We start from the raw sequence: 15,298 nt of genomic DNA, 5'->3' as shown, positions 1-15,298 counted from the left end.
TGAATGTCAAAGCGATCTAAGTGTCGAATCTAAATTCTGACACTTGGGTAACTGAGCATAGAATTTGAATTTGGAAACTTTAGAAATTAAAAATGAAGAATGAGATCAATGAGTATTAGGAGAGTAGTGAAATGCTAAAGTGCTTCTATTTCTTGTGAATAATTTAAAATACATGATTCCCTAAAGGTGCAAGCTTCTTAGGAATGAAGAAACGACAGGCACTATCATTATCAAACATGAAATTTGCAGAAACAGAAGTAAGAAATAAATACAGAGTGGGTGTTATAGAGAGAAGGGTATCGTATCTTCTAAAAATCCTCATCCATCTTGAACTCATGTATCCCTCCGATCCCATCCAAGCTCGACATCACAGATGCCTTCTGATAATCTCCCACCCTCTTCTCGAAGAAGTTTGTTTTCCCCTGCAGCGATATCAGTTCCATCCAATCGAACGGGTTCTGCACATTGTAAATCTTGCTGTGCCCTAGGGCTACCAGCAGCCGATCTGCCACGAACTCGATGTACTCACTCATCAGATCGCCATTCATCCCCACCAGCGCGCACGGCAATGCCTCACAAACGAATTCCCTCTCAATATCCACTGCCTCCCGGACGATCCCCTGCACTTTCTCCTCGCTCAGCTTCTTCCTCATCAGCGAGTATAACAAGCACGCGAAATCGCAGTGCAGGCCTTCGTCTCGAGATATCAATTCGTTCGAAAATGTCAATCCAGGCATTAGCCCGCGTTTCTTCAACCAGAATATAGCGCAGAAACTTCCGGAGAAGAAGATGCCTTCCACGCAGGCGAATGCTATCAACCGCTCTGCAAAGGACTCGGATCCGTCGATCCAATTGAGCGCCCACTCGGCCTTCTTCGTGATGCAAGGTACAGTCTCTATGGCATGGAACAACCTGTTCTTCTCGACAGAGTCCTTGATGTAGGTTTCGAGCAACAAACTGTACATCTCGGAGTGAATATTCTCAATTGCTATTTGGAAGCCGTAGAACGCCCTCGCCTCCGCAACCTGAACCTCCTTCATGAACCGGCCGGCGAGATTCTCCAGAACAATGCCATCGGAAGCGGCAAAGAAGGCCAGAACATGTTTGATGAAATGCTTCTCATCGGCGGTGAGAGCTTCCCAATGACGAAGATCCTGAGAGAGATCAACCTCCTCGGCGGTCCAGAAGGAGGCAACGGCTTTCTTATACATTTCCCAAATCTGAGGATATTCAATGGGGAACATACAGAATCTATCGGGGTTCGGGGCGAGCAACGGCTCCTCTGAAATTGCAGGCATGGTTACAAATCCTTGATCAAAGGATTGAAAGAGATGATTGGGAAATTTGATGGATGGATGGATTGAGTGGACTACTAATGGATGAGATTATATATAAGCGAGAGGGAGGGGAAGGAAGATTAAAGAGAAGTTCGTAAATCCAAAAAGAAATTGGAGCGGGAGATTTTGAAATTTTGCAGGAAGCTTGCGGGAGAAGGGAATGAATGAGAAGGAAGGGCAATTTGGGGATTGTGGAAGATTTCATGATACGATTCGGGTGGAATTTAAAATAAAATATTTTTTACATTAAATTGGCGCCGTTTCAACTAATAACTCATTTTCTGATTACGAAAATTAACATATATATTTTTTAAATAATAAATATGAAAATGTGGGTACTCACGTGACAAATCATCTATAAAACCAAAGCCACGGGGCAGAGACGTGGCTAGCAGAAGCACACACGAGCCAACCAACCATCTTCAAATTTTCTATTTATTTTTGTATAAAAAGTTTCTTTCGTATGGACTGGTCCGGCCCGGTCCGGCCGGCCCAAAATTTAAAGAGCGAGGCAATCTTAAAACTCCAGCTCTTGCACTATTTCCTTCTTCCTCCCCCTTTCGGGATTTTCTCCGTAAGCTTCTCTATGTCCCAGAAATCTTCATCGACTTCGAAAACGAGAAGCCCTAGAATCAATTTCCACTCTCTCTCTCGATCAAATAGACGCGGTTTACGACAATACTGGAAAGATCCTTTGCGTCTGCTATTTCACTCGAACGAAGTTCAAATTCCATCCCCGAGGAACAAAATCGATTGGAATTCCAGTAAACGAAGGCCCGAATTTCCTTCGGGTAATAAACTTCCCTTTACTGATTTTGTGTGCCGTCCTTGCTCGGTTCAAGCTTCTTACTGTTCTCGGCATTGGTACGTTTAGAACGAGTTCTACTTACATTAGAGATTTGAGCTTATAAAGTTGGGTCTACTTTGTTTTTTTTTTTTTTTAATTGAATGCTGTTGAGTTTCTTTGAAGGCGTAAATTATAAAATTAAAGTAGAAAATCTCTTATTGAGTATAATTGGAAACATGTTTTTTGCAAGTCCACATCCAAGCGGGATTGAAAAAAGAAAAAAAACTTCCTTAGGGTTTTGTTTTATCCTTTGCATTCTACACACTTATTTGGAAGGAAAACAGGGGTTAGCCAAAAGCTTTACTTGATATTACTAGCATCACTAAGCCGCTAACGATTTCAATTTAGTTTTTCAGAGGTATCTGTAAGGAACATGGAGAAAGCTGCAATTGATTCTGCCTCTGATGGCGAGGAAGAATATGTATTGATTGACCTGGGGGATGTATCGCTGCTTGACATCCCACCCAATGCACCATATGTTCTATCTGTTTGTATCTTTCTGATCTACTCTAATTTTCAAGTACTGAATATTTCTCTGCGAGCTAATATTTATGGTTTATGTGAATTTTGATTAATTTGCTTTGCAGGCTTTGGACACCATGAATCCAATCTTAACTATCTGCGACAAAATTAAGATGGTGAGTTGTTAATAAAACATACAATCTCTACACCTAGAGCACTGCAGCAGAACCATAATGTATAATCTCCTGCCATTATTGTCTCTCTTTTGTAGATTGGAGAATATGAAGAAACCATAGGTACATGTCTTACCTTTGCTGAAGGTGAGTAAATTTTAAAGGAAATGAAACCATTTGATTCCTAAACCTTAAAGCAAGTTTTGTATTTGTTCTTTGACGATTAAAAAATGTTTACACTGAAAGTCTGTGTTCCCTATTGTAGAGGAAGTCTCTATGGTTGAAGAAGAAGCTGTGCCATCTGAAACAAATCGTCGCTCGGAGAAAGCAGTCGAACCAAATCAAGCTCCTAGAAAGGATCTGAAGCCCGTTGCTTCTGTACATAAGATCCTTAAATTTAAGTTACTTGATTCCGTTGATTCTGTTGATTCTGCTGTTCCAGACTCAACTTCTTAGTCACTAAATTTTTGTATATTACTTCACCCCGATCTATTTAATTCTTAGTTTCCCATATTATTGTAACAGAGTTTAAAAGTTTTGCAAAGAAAAAGTTTTCATTCATATATTAACGAGTTTTAATTTCTAATTTCGTTATAAAGTTTCAATCTTTTCTCATCTCTAACCAAGGAGTTAAAAACCGGATTGACCAAACATAATTAAAAAAGAAAAAAAAGTGAAACAGTGTGCTAAAAGGATCGAGAACATACCCAAAGCCACACAGATTTGGCAAAAGCGACAACTCAGGATTATCGAACTCCAAAGAGTGTCCACGTAAAATTTTATCGTTGTCGGTTAATTTTACAAGCACTCGTTGCGACATCTAGTCATCTTCACCAAATTGATTGCCATCTTCTGAGAACTGCCATTCTCTCACACATCGCTGAATATCTTTTGTGCTCCTAAAAGAGTGAGAAGATGCCTGGATTAACTGCACCCTCAGATTACTCGCAAGAGCCACTTCGTCACCCATGTCTCCGAATCAACGCCAAGGTAAGCTTCTTCCTTCTTCTATCTCTATGGGAATTTTGTTTTGTTCCCGGAATCGCACTCGTTTTCTTGTAGTCTGAAATTATTTGATTTTCTCTGGGGTTCTTCGCAATTTCATTATTTGGGTTTCATTCATTTCGTTTTTGTAAAATTTGTTATGAATATTTGTGCTGATTTTCTCTCCCTGACATCTCTGCCTCAGGAGCCCTTCAATGCAGAGCCACCGCGCTCCGCCCTGATTTCGTCTTATGTGACCCCCGTAGATTTCTTTTACAAGAGAAATCATGGCCCTGTTCCATTAGTGGATGATATTGAAAGGTTTCCCTTTCTCTCTCTTTTTTCTTTTCTGCAAATGTTCTTATATCTGTTCACTTTCGTTTTCATTGTAGGTATTCTGTTTCTTTAAATGGCCTAATAGAAAACCCAAAGGAGCTGTTCATGAAAGATATCAGGTGAGCTGTGGAATTTTGGATTTAAAGAGCATTTCCTTTTCTTCATGCAAATTCCAACATAGTTTAACTGTGTGCATTAACATGTTTCAAAGAGAACCTAAGATTGTTATCATGTTACAGGATGCTTCCAAAGTACAATGTCACTGCCACTTTACAGGTATTCTCATAAGTAGGCATAAGTTGCAAGAATTTCTTCTTTGCCTGGTGTTGGAATATCTAAATCGAAACTACGAGGTTTAAGAGTAGTTTCCTTAACGCGATGCTTGATTATAATTGACACCATTTGGCATGCGTGGACATAGTGTGCTGGTAATCGAAGGACCGCGATGAGCAAAACCAGAACAGTGAAGGGAGTTGGCTGGGATGTTTCAGCTTTAGGAAATGGTATGCAACATGAATCAGCCAGCGTTTTAGATGTGTTAGCTTATAAAATTCATCTTTTTGAAAAAGTTGTTTTGAATCTTACAGCTGTGTGGGGTGGTGCTAAATTGGCTGATGTTCTTGAACTTGTTGGAATACCGAAGCTCAGCTATAGTACACAAAAAGGTGGAAAACATGTTGAGTTTGTGAGCATTGATAGATGCAAGGTACAACGTTGACCTATTTAGATGTTCTTTTCCAAAGAACATGAGATTAAAAGAGGACATGTCATTGATGAAGATGTTAATAATGTTCTTGATTTTGCTTTAGTTGGAGGAATGATTTTGGTTGCTATGATTATCAAGTACAGGAAGAAAAGGGAGGTCCATACAAGGCATCCATTCCACTGAGCCACGCTTCAAATCCTGAAGCAGATGTTCTCCTTGCTTATGAAATGAATGGAGAAGTAAGTTTTGGTGCTTAAACTCCTCAATGTTATGCTGTTACGTTGCTTATTGTTCTACTATACTATTCTTACTATTTTTTACTTCTTCACGGAAGCCTCTTAATCGAGATCATGGGTATCCGTTGCGTGTGGTTATCCCTGGTGTTATTGGTGCTCGTTCTGTTAAATGGCTTGATTCTATTAGCATGATTGCAGAGGAAAGCCAGGTAGGAAATGTGTTTGATTTTTTTTCACTCAAGAAATTGCCTTCCTTCATAATGGAGTTCATGGCATTGCTTTGCAGGGTTTCTTTATGCAGAAAGACTACAAAATGTTTCCTCCTTCCGTAAATTGGGATAATATTGATTGGACGACTAGGAGGCCTCAAATGGATTTCCCTGTTCAGGTTTTTATCAAAGGCTCCTGCTTTTTTCTTTGGTTTTTGCCTTGATGATGAACATTAGAAATGTAACCGTCCAAGCCCACCGCTAGCCGATATTGTCATCTTTGAGCTTTTCTTTTCCGGCTTTCCCATAAGGTTTTAAAACGCGTCTACTAGGGAAGTTTTCACACTCTTCTAAGGAATGCATGCTTCGTTCACCTCTCTAATCAATGTGGAATCTCACCATCCACCCCCTTGGGAGCTAGAGAGAAGTTTTCGCACATTTATAAGGAATGCTTTATTCCCCTCTCCAACCAATGTGGGATCTCACAATCCACCCCCAAGGGAGAAGTTTTCTCTTATAAGGAATGCTTCGTTCCCTTCTCCAACCGATGTGGGATCGCACAATCCACCTCCCTTGGGGCTAGGGAGAAATTTTCACACCCTTATAAAGAATGCTTCGTTCCCCTCTCCAACCAATGTGGGATCTCACAATTCACCCTTGGGGGCCCATCGTCCTCATTAGCACACTACCCCGTGTCTGGCTCTGATACCATTTGTAACAACCTAAGCCCACCGATAGCAGATATTATCTTTTTGGTCTTTCCCTTTTAGCGCGTCATGAGGGAGAGGTTTCCACACCCTTATAAGGAATGTTTCTCTCTCCAACCAATGTGAGATCTCAAAAGAAAACAGTTTTCGCTCATCGTTTATTTTGAATATACACTTTTTTTGGGTTGGCGATTCTCTGTTGTGACGCTGTCCCATTTCACCCGACTAATGCTGTTGAACTTGCTGAATTGCAGTCTGTCATGTGTTCTTTGGAGGATGTAGATCATATAAAGCCCGGAAAGGTTAGTCCATTTATGTACGCAAGTTCAATTTAGTTGAAGATAACATACAGATTTTACTTCATGCAAAGAATTTCCTATTGCATATGTTCATCCCGACAAATTTTGTAAGTTCTGGGACATGTCAAACAGAAAAACCTGGAGAATGTTGTTCTACCTGCATAATTATAATCTAGCTTTCATCTCTTTTGCATCATATTTCTTTCCTGCTGCTATAATGTTCATAGTCTTTCCTTTAGTGTTTGTGGGTACGTTGGAATTCAAATTTCTAACTTCTTGGACGATAGCATATGCATTAACCAGTTGAGCTATGCTAGATAAGTAGTTGAACAAACAAATATAATTGTGATCTTCAAACGCATGTCAGGTTACGGTTAGTGGTTATGCAGTGTCGGGCGGTGGGCGGGGAATAGAGAGAGTAGATATATCTGTTGATGGAGGCAAAAGCTGGATCGAAGCCACCAGATATCAGAAGACTGGCGTCCCATACGTTGCTGATAGTCCGAGCAGTGACAAGTGGGCATGGGTGCTTTTCGAGGTGACGCTCGATGTCGAACAAAACACGGAAATTGTTGCAAAAGCTGTAAGTGTGTGATGTGGATGCACAGAAATGTGTTTGATTGAAAAGATAAAGCGAGTTTGAATTGGATAATGCAGGTTGATTCGGCAGCAAACGTGCAGCCAGAAAGAGTGGAAGAGATATGGAACTTAAGAGGTATACTCAACACCTCATGGCATAGGGTTCAACTTAGAGTTGGTCGTTCCAATATATAGAAACAAACAAATGCTTTATGTTTCTGTATTCTCCTAAACGCACCGTTTTATGTGCTCCATTGACTGTGGAAATCCGTTCAAACTCATAAATCTTTTTATTTTTTTATTTTCTTTTTATTGATCGATCTTTTAAATGGATAATCTTTTAAATCTGTTATTCCGTAAATCATGGACACAATTTATTTATTCATTAAATAAAACAAATGTGTATTAAATAGCTTTTTAATTATTTTGACTATTTCCTCCCACCAAAAAGCACAAATTTTAAAATCTTCATTAAAATAATAATAAAAACAATAATAATAGATGCTAGAAGGTGGCATGTTACATGAAAGAATAAATAACTAAATAAATTGACATTTTCCTCTTTTTTCTATATTTTATATCGAATAATTGATAAATAAATAGTAACATTATTAGACGCAAAATAAAAAAAAAAGGTTAGATCACCACACAAATATTAAAATTTTCATGGAAAATTATATTATATATATATATATATATATATATTGGTTTGATTGGGAAGAGAAGGAAAGATGTGGAAACCGAACGCCGGAAGGGCATCCATTCCATTCCATTCCATTCCCAAATAAAGTGCTAATAATTGAGATTTATCCATGACCGATGAGATCCGTTCCTACGTGGATTCCACCTATAGATTTTTGCCATCTGTCTCCTTCATTAATTTTCGTTCCTTTTCTTTTTCAAGGCAGCTAATTTGGACCTTTTATGGGAACATTAATTTCCATTATTATTCAGTCCTTATAATATTTAATAAACACATCTTGGTACGCGAAATTATTAATTGTTTTTTCTTTTTTCTTTTTATAAAAACATATGTATTTTTTGTCTGTTTTCTGTTTGTAGCAGTTTATGATATCTTAGTTTAGGGTTTAAATAATAAAATAAATTAAAGTTAATTATTATTTTCAGAAGTAGTTTTCAAGCCAAACAAGTAATTGGTAACAAATATAATTACAATTTCATAATGATACCACAACTAATTTTCCCTCATTTTATTTGGTCCACTTGGACAGGACATGACATATGAAGCAATTATTTATTTTATTTTATTTTCCCATTAAAAAACAAAGCTATAAAGTTGTTGGCCGTAGATATTGAAATCACAAATTTATTACCAAATAGCTCCACCACCTCTTCCATCCCCGAAGAGCCATTTATGATCCACCCTCCATTCTTCTTCATCCATCGGTCTACAACACACCACGTGTTCCAACGCAATTGGACTACCAATTTATGCTCATCCCCAACTCATACATCCAACTTGCCACTCAACCGTAAGGAATCCGCAATAATATTTACAAAAAATGACAGATATGAATCTTGTTTAATTTAATTTAAATGGCATCATGGCATCAATTAATAATAAGGACCTGATTTTTACGTTTAAGGGTAATGTATTATCACGGATAATATTTAAAGTCTATAAGTGTCACATCAAGTTCAGAAGAGACGTATAACTTAATAATTTATTTTTAATATTTGTAAATATTATTGGATTGGCACATGTCACATGTGGATATACATGTTAAGACTAGTGGACCTCTTTTGTGGATAGAGCGGAATTTTCAACCAAAAAAAACTTATACTAATAAACATATATTTCACTTTCCTTTTATTTCACTTTCATAGTTGCTAATCAGTAGCCAATCGATTGATTATCATATATTATTGGGTTCTTATCTTCATATTTTTATATTTGATATTAATAAAAGTATGATTCTAAAAATTTGATAGGTATATCGCAAAGATCCAAAGTGAATCAAATATTTAAAGTTGGATAAATTTTTGGTAAGTGGATTATCACGAACCTATTTTGTGTAGATAGTGAAGCAAGGGAAGCCAAATTTGAAGCAAGTTGAGTTTGAGTGAGAAGCTAGTTCTATTAAAAATAAGGATGAATAAGGTCATAAAGACAGGGAATAAATGTATTTTTGATATAAAAATGGGATATTTGGTGAAATAAGGGTTGTCATAATGATCAAAAAAATAAGTGAGTGACAAGTTGGGTAGTTGAAAACTATGAAGAAACCAAGAACATGAAAAGAAAAAAGGGTAAAGATGATGGGAGAAATAAGAACTGTTCATTCAAATGACCATAAAGAAAGTGACAAGACAAGAACATGATTGCGATAACTTTGTTGCATTAAAATCCTACAACACCGGGGAAGCTTTGCACTTTCTTCCAATCCCTAAACTTCATCTTCTGTTCATACCCCCTTTTTGTGTGTTCTTTTCACTGCTCCAATGGAGGAAAATTCCAGCCTCGTCGCAGAATCAACTCTCACAAACGCCATGGAAGCAGAGCCTCAGGAAGAAGAAAGAGACCCAGAAAGCAATCCCTTGAACGAACCCCTTCTCAAGAGAAGCAGAACTCTCTCTTCTAGTCCTCTTGCCATTGTTGGGGCCAAGGTTTCTCTGATTGAAAGCTTGGATTACGAGTAAGAACATAGCATTCAAAGCTTTGATTTCTCCTTGAGTTCTTCAATTTTTGGTTATTTGGTTTGGTTTGAATTCAGGATCAATGAGAACGATCTGTTTAAGCACGATTGGAGAAGCAGATCCAAAGTTCAAGTGTTGCAGTACATATTCTCCAAATGGACATTGGCTTGTCTTGTTGGACTTCTTACAGGGATCATTGCCACTCTCATCAATCTCGCCATTGAAAATATTGCTGGCTACAAGCTTTTGAAAGTGGTCGGTTACATCAAAGAAGAAAGGTAAGTTCATTCATGCCCATTACACACTTGGTTTTCTTCTTCTGCAAAACACACAAACTTAATCAGTTCAAAAATTCTGGGTTTCAAATGATTTGAATTTAGGTACCTAATGGGATTCGCCTACTTTACCACTGCAAATTTCCTTCTCACTTTTGTTGCTGCTGTTCTTTGTGTATGCTTTGCTCCCACCGCCGCTGGGCCTGGCATACCAGAAATCAAAGCCTATCTCAATGGCATAGATACTCCTAATATGTTCGGCGCCACCACGTTGATCGTTAAGGTGCGTATGCCCTGCACTTTCTTGTAATGCCATGAATATCAATATCAATCATTGAGCAATCTACAAAAGAATCAGACTGACCTTGCGGATCACACACAACATGTACATAATCTGATAAACTGAAACTGATGATGAAATTACTCCTTTATAGGAATGAAAGCAAAAGGAGATGTATTTGATCTTGATATCTTTACCGAGTGGCATTATAAACTTTGATCTTTGTAGATTATTGGGAGCATTGGAGCAGTGGCAGCAGGGCTAGATCTTGGGAAAGAAGGGCCTCTAGTACACATTGGCAGCTGCATTGCTTCTTTACTTGGACAGGGCGGTCCGGATAACTATCGAGTCAAATGGACATGGCTACGCTATTTCAACAACGATCGTGATCGTCGGGATCTTATCACATGCGGGGCGTCATCAGGGGTTTGTGCAGCTTTCCGAGCCCCGGTCGGGGGTGTTCTATTTGCCCTAGAAGAGGTGGCTACATGGTGGAGGAGTGCCCTGCTGTGGAGGACCTTTTTCAGCACAGCCATTGTTGTGGTGGTGCTGAGAACTTTCATTGAAATATGCAAGGCAGGTGAGTGTGGGCTGTTTGGAGAAGGAGGGCTTATTATGTTTGATGTCAGTGGTGTTTCTGTTAGCTACCATATCATGGATATCATACCAGTTGCTATCATTGGCCTTCTTGGTGGGTTCCTTGGAAGCCTTTACAATCATCTTCTGCACAAAATCCTCAGAGTTTACAACCTCATCAATCAGTAAGCAATTTCACTCTCACTTCCTTTCCATATTATTGGATCAAATTTGAAGAATGATCTGATAACAACTGCAATGGTGAAATGGTATTTGCAGGAAGGGAAAAATGCACAAACTGTTACTGAGCTTAGGAGTATCACTCTTCACTTCAATCTGCCAATACAGTCTGCCATACCTTGGCCAATGCACCCCCTGCAACCCTTCTTTTCCAGGTTCCGCCTGCCCCACCAATGGCCGCTCCGGCAACTTCAAGCAATTCAACTGTCCTAAAGGCCATTACAACGACCTCGCCACCCTTCTCCTCGCCACCAACGACGACGCCGTTCGAAACATCTTCTCCACCAACACTTCCACCGAGTACCAGCCCCTTTCCCTCGTCATCTTCTTCCTCCTCTACTGCGTCTTAGGGCTTATCACTTTCGGCATCGCCGTCCCCTCCGGTCTCTTCCTTCCGATCATTTTGATGGGCTCTGGCTATGGCCGTCTCATCGGCCTCCTCATGCGGCCCTACTCCGATCTCGATCAGGGACTTTTGGCTGTTCTCGGTGCTGCCTCCTTAATGGCCGGCTCCATGCGGATGACCGTTTCCCTCTGCGTTATATTCCTCGAGCTCACCAACAATCTCCTTCTACTTCCGATTACGATGATTGTCCTTCTGATTGGAAAAACCGTCGGGGACTGTTTTAACCCTAGTATTTATGACATCATCCTACATCTGAAGGGGCTTCCGTTCTTGGACGCGAATCCGGAGACGTGGATGAGGAACATCACGGTGGGCGAACTGGCTGACGCAAAGCCGGCGGTGGTGACGCTGCGGGGATTGGAGAAAGTGTCCCGCATTGTGGAGGTTCTTAAGAACACGACGCATAACGGGTTCCCTGTTGTGGACTCGGACGCAGTGGTGCCGCCAGTGGGGATGGCAGTGGGGGCGACGGAGCTGCACGGGCTAGTGCTGAGAGCGCATTTGCTGCAGGTGCTGAAAAAGAAATGGTTCTTGAGAGAGAAGAGAAGAACAGAGGAATGGGAGGTGAGGGAGAAGTTTACATGGGTGGAATTGGCGGAGAGGGAAGGGAAGATTGAGGAGCTTGCAGTGAAGAAGGAGGAGATGGATATGTACGTTGATCTTCATCCTCTTACCAACACTACGCCTTATACAGTAATGGAGAGCATGTCTGTGGCCAAAGCTCTGGTTCTGTTCCGGCAAGTGGGGCTCCGCCATTTGCTCATCGTGCCCAAGTATGAAGCTGCTGGGGTAAGCTTTTGTTCTTCTTCTCCTCCTCCTTCTTCTTTACACATCAATCAATCAAACAGATTTGTGTGTTTCACTCTCTGCAGGCTCCGCCTGTAATTGGGATTTTGACGAGGCAGGATTTGAGGCCGTACAACATTCTGAGTGCGTTCCCTCATCTTGCCAAGATCAAAGGCAACGAAAAACGGAACTGAACTCTCAGATTTGTCTCATTCACGATTCATCAACATACACATACTCTCCACACACATAACATATTCCAACCTCTGCTTTTCTGCTGCATTTCTTCATATCATTGTTTCTATACTTTCCTCTTTTCTTCACCAATTTTGCCTTCTATTTATTCAATTTTACAATAAACAAAAGGCTTCTCCATTCAATTTTGATTCTCTTGTGGTTGAAATTAAGTTGCCATTAATAAAATTTATGTCTATTTGCTTCTAATTTTCTCCTCTTACTCTTCAGTAAGAGTAAATTTTGAGGCTTGGACTTAGTTGGTTGGGCCTCTGAACCCCAAGATAATTGGGCTCGACTTGGGCAGTTTTTGTCACTCCAGCAGCAGAAGGGAAGATGATAATAATTAGAGCATTAGATGTGTGGTCATTTCAAACTTCCCATGATGCCTCACTAATTCCATATCATCATAAAATGACAAATTTAGAGGAAAAATAAAGGTGGCATCAAATGAGTTGGGTTTAAATCAACTTTATTAGTTTATCTTATCTTTATATCATAAAAGTCCAAAACTTAATTAATCCAAGTCAGGAATGATTACTAAATCCAAAATCAAAACCATGAACCATTAAGATGGGATAATTAGAATGAATCAAAGATTAAAACATGTTCTTCTTTCTTGCAAATGAACACCGTCGATAAAATATTGCAATTTCAGTTTTAATTGTAATAATAAATATTCACATTTTATATTCCGCACTTCAAATGATTATCCATGCACAGAGGATCTGATTTTATTTCAATTTATAAAGATCCAACCTTAAAGTTCAAGGTCCCACTTCTCCTCTGCCACGATCCCCTGTTCTTGCCCTTCTTCGTGAGTTCTCCATCCATTTAGGGCTCAAGATACGCCATTAACAACCTTCAATTCCTCCTTCCTCTCGCGCGAACCGTTACGCGAAACCAGCGGCGGAAGGCAACAGAACTTCGACTCAAATCCGATCGTATTTTTGTCATCAACGCCGTTGCCGACGGTCCTCTCGCTATTGCGGACCGAACCGGTTCCCGGAAGGCAAGGCTCCTCGGTTTTTCGATTGTCGTTGTGATTTAGGAAAGCAAAACTCGCCTCATCTCCGAGGCTCTCTCGGAACAGATCAGCCAGTTTCTTCCTCCTCTTCGTCGGTAATGGCGACGAGTTGAATGTAGATGGTTTGTCGTCGGCACGGGCTTGGCTAGCTCGGGGAGTTCCCGCCGGAAAGCGGTGGTGAATTGGAGTATTGTCTCTGGATGGGGTGAAATCTGTATAAGGTTTAAATTTAAGTTTTAGTATTTCAAACTTATTATACTTAAATAAATAATTATTTTCATCATATTGCTATGTTATAGTTTTTTTTTATCTTAAATTTAGTTTACTCAATAATTATTTCTAACTAAAATAGTTATTTTTTGTATTTCAAGAATTAAAATAGAAATATAAAAATATAAGGGAGGGAACAATCTTCAAATTAAAATGAGTAAACTTTAAAATATTTAACCATCCTCAAGATAGTTTTTAAAAAGCACTTTTAATTGATATATAAATTTAAAGCAAGTTTAAATATTAAAAAAATATATATATGTGATTTATGAATCTAAATAATCTGAAAAAGGAAATTGAAATCTTGGATGATGATGGTCACCTCCTTTGACACTGAAGAAATCTTCAGAATCGGAATCCAACCACGCTCGAGAATCAAAGAAGGCTTCTTCTTTGCTGCCTGTGAAGAACAAAGAGATTGAAGAAACAGGGCAATCCAGGAATGGTGTGGCGGAAAGAAAACAGAGAGAAAACCAAAACCCAGAAAAGAGCGAAGAAGAATCAAACCAGAAGGCGTCTTGTGGTGATGGGGTACTACAGAGATGTCCTTGAAGACAGAATCGGCGTTGTGTTGGAGCTTGTAGTGTTTGATCGGTGAAGGCGGAATCTCAAACTTGTCCTTCACAGTCTCCGACGGCGCCGGCGGTGGCTTCACGGGGGAGCATTCCGATTGACTGCAAAGGGAAGCGCATGAGCCCATCTGTGTTGGCTTAAAAGCAATGGAAGAAGAAAGAAACAAGAGAGAGAGAGAGAGAGAGAGAGAGAGGGAAGAAGAAGAAGAAGGAAATGAGAGAGAGGCATGAAAATGGGGAGTTGGGGCCAAGGAAGGGAAGGACCCTTCTTTTTTAAAAAAAGAAAAAAAAGAAAAAAGAAAAAAGAATAATAATTTGAAAAGATTAATTAGTATGAATTGAATGGAATGGAGGTTTGTTGTATGGGGAAGTGAGTACCCAGTAAACAGAGATTTCAGAAATGAAAGTGATTTTTCCTTGGGATATGAGACTCAATTATTATTTACAATCAAATTAAAGAAGGGAGGAAGGAAAATGTGATAATCAAGTATTTATTACCCAAAAATGCTTCATTTTGTGGGAAATGGGGATTAGGAAAATTGAAGAAGGGACATCCCCAAAACAAGGCCTGAAGCGTAGGAAACTACAAGTAAATAATGGGAGTAACGTGTCCGCTAATTGACTGGTCAAACATACTGCCTTCACTTCAAACAAGTTTAAATTTTAATTTCATTTCATTTCATTTTTCAATCATAAACCAGTTTTATTTAATTATGATTAAATATCAATTAATGTCTTAATTTAATCCTACTCCATTAATATAATATTATGTATATGATTTAGATGTCAAATATTTAAATTTTAATTAATCTTTTTTTGTTTTATTAAGCATGTAAATGCACACGTCTTTCATTAAATATTTTCTCTAATATTCTTATTTAAAGGGTGAATGTCAAAATTCAATGACGAAGTAAGTTACCTAACGTAATTTTTAAAATATATGAGATAGTTAATAGTAAAATGATACCTAACGTAATTTTTAAAATATATGAGATAGTTAATAGTAAAATGATACGGGACAAATAAAATGAATAATAAATAGAGAATTATATTAAACCAAACTTGCAAATAATGCCAAATGTTGGATAAATTTTATTTG

The 15,298-nt window shown here is 39.0% G+C and overlaps 5 protein-coding genes and 1 long non-coding RNA gene across 9 annotated transcripts; 3 read left to right on the top strand and 3 right to left on the bottom strand.

The window, feature by feature from the left end:
• Positions 1–204: 204 nt before the first annotated feature.
• Positions 205–1,324, bottom strand: LOC111808745 (ribonucleoside-diphosphate reductase small chain). The gene has a single exon (XM_023694900.2). It carries the CDS (start codon positions 1,296–1,298, stop codon positions 309–311), a length of 990 nt encoding a protein of 329 aa, XP_023550668.1. The 5' UTR covers positions 1,299–1,324; the 3' UTR covers positions 205–308.
• A 455-nt stretch (positions 1,325–1,779) lies between these two features.
• On the top strand, positions 1,780–3,384 carry LOC111808744 (uncharacterized). 4 transcript variants are annotated; one of them, XM_023694898.2, is made up of 5 exons: positions 1,780–2,128; positions 2,541–2,671; positions 2,772–2,822; positions 2,918–2,966; positions 3,085–3,384. In XM_023694898.2, exons 1-5 carry the CDS (start codon positions 1,801–1,803, stop codon positions 3,273–3,275), a joined length of 750 nt encoding a protein of 249 aa, XP_023550666.2. In that variant the 5' UTR covers positions 1,780–1,800; the 3' UTR covers positions 3,276–3,384. The 4 variants fall into 4 exon arrangements, with proteins under 4 accessions (XP_023550666.2, XP_023550664.2, XP_023550665.2 ...); XM_023694896.2 differs by having other exon boundaries at positions 1,780–2,201; positions 2,533–2,671; XM_023694897.2 differs by having other exon boundaries at positions 1,781–2,128; positions 2,533–2,671.
• Positions 3,385–3,540: 156 nt separating this feature from the next.
• Positions 3,541–7,176, top strand: LOC111808743 (sulfite oxidase). Its single transcript, XM_023694894.2, has 12 exons — positions 3,541–3,809; positions 4,009–4,124; positions 4,196–4,258; positions 4,379–4,415; positions 4,561–4,642; positions 4,727–4,845; positions 4,989–5,084; positions 5,180–5,290; positions 5,368–5,469; positions 6,252–6,299; positions 6,664–6,879; positions 6,954–7,176. The coding sequence occupies exons 1-12, from the start codon at positions 3,735–3,737 to the stop codon at positions 7,068–7,070; spliced, it is 1,182 nt and encodes a 393-aa protein (XP_023550662.2). The 5' UTR covers positions 3,541–3,734; the 3' UTR covers positions 7,071–7,176.
• Positions 7,177–9,156: 1,980 nt separating this feature from the next.
• On the bottom strand, positions 9,157–10,079 carry LOC147789791 (uncharacterized). The gene is made up of 2 exons (XR_015411468.1): positions 9,941–10,079; positions 9,157–9,852 (listed from the first exon to the last, which is right to left on the bottom strand). It is a non-coding gene; the product is annotated as an uncharacterized LOC147789791 (long non-coding RNA).
• LOC111808474 (chloride channel protein CLC-b) lies at positions 9,339–12,540 on the top strand. Its single transcript, XM_023694474.2, has 6 exons — positions 9,339–9,532; positions 9,611–9,811; positions 9,914–10,091; positions 10,317–10,849; positions 10,944–12,099; positions 12,183–12,540. Exons 1-6 carry the CDS (start codon positions 9,339–9,341, stop codon positions 12,288–12,290), a joined length of 2,370 nt encoding a protein of 789 aa, XP_023550242.2. The 3' UTR covers positions 12,291–12,540.
• A 425-nt stretch (positions 12,541–12,965) lies between these two features.
• On the bottom strand, positions 12,966–14,540 carry LOC111808475 (uncharacterized protein At3g27210). The gene is made up of 3 exons (XM_023694475.2): positions 14,135–14,540; positions 13,950–14,027; positions 12,966–13,569 (listed from the first exon to the last, which is right to left on the bottom strand). The coding sequence occupies exons 1-3, from the start codon at positions 14,325–14,327 to the stop codon at positions 13,172–13,174; spliced, it is 669 nt and encodes a 222-aa protein (XP_023550243.2). The 5' UTR covers positions 14,328–14,540; the 3' UTR covers positions 12,966–13,171.
• Between the last annotated feature and the right edge of the window lie 758 nt (positions 14,541–15,298).

The sequence above is a fragment of the Cucurbita pepo genome, chromosome 13, assembly GCF_057944985.1.
Source record: "Cucurbita pepo subsp. pepo isolate OVF chromosome 13, ASM5794498v1, whole genome shotgun sequence".
NCBI lineage: Eukaryota > Viridiplantae > Streptophyta > Magnoliopsida > Cucurbitales > Cucurbitaceae > Cucurbita > Cucurbita pepo.
This window is presented reverse-complemented; position numbering and strand designations above follow the sequence as displayed.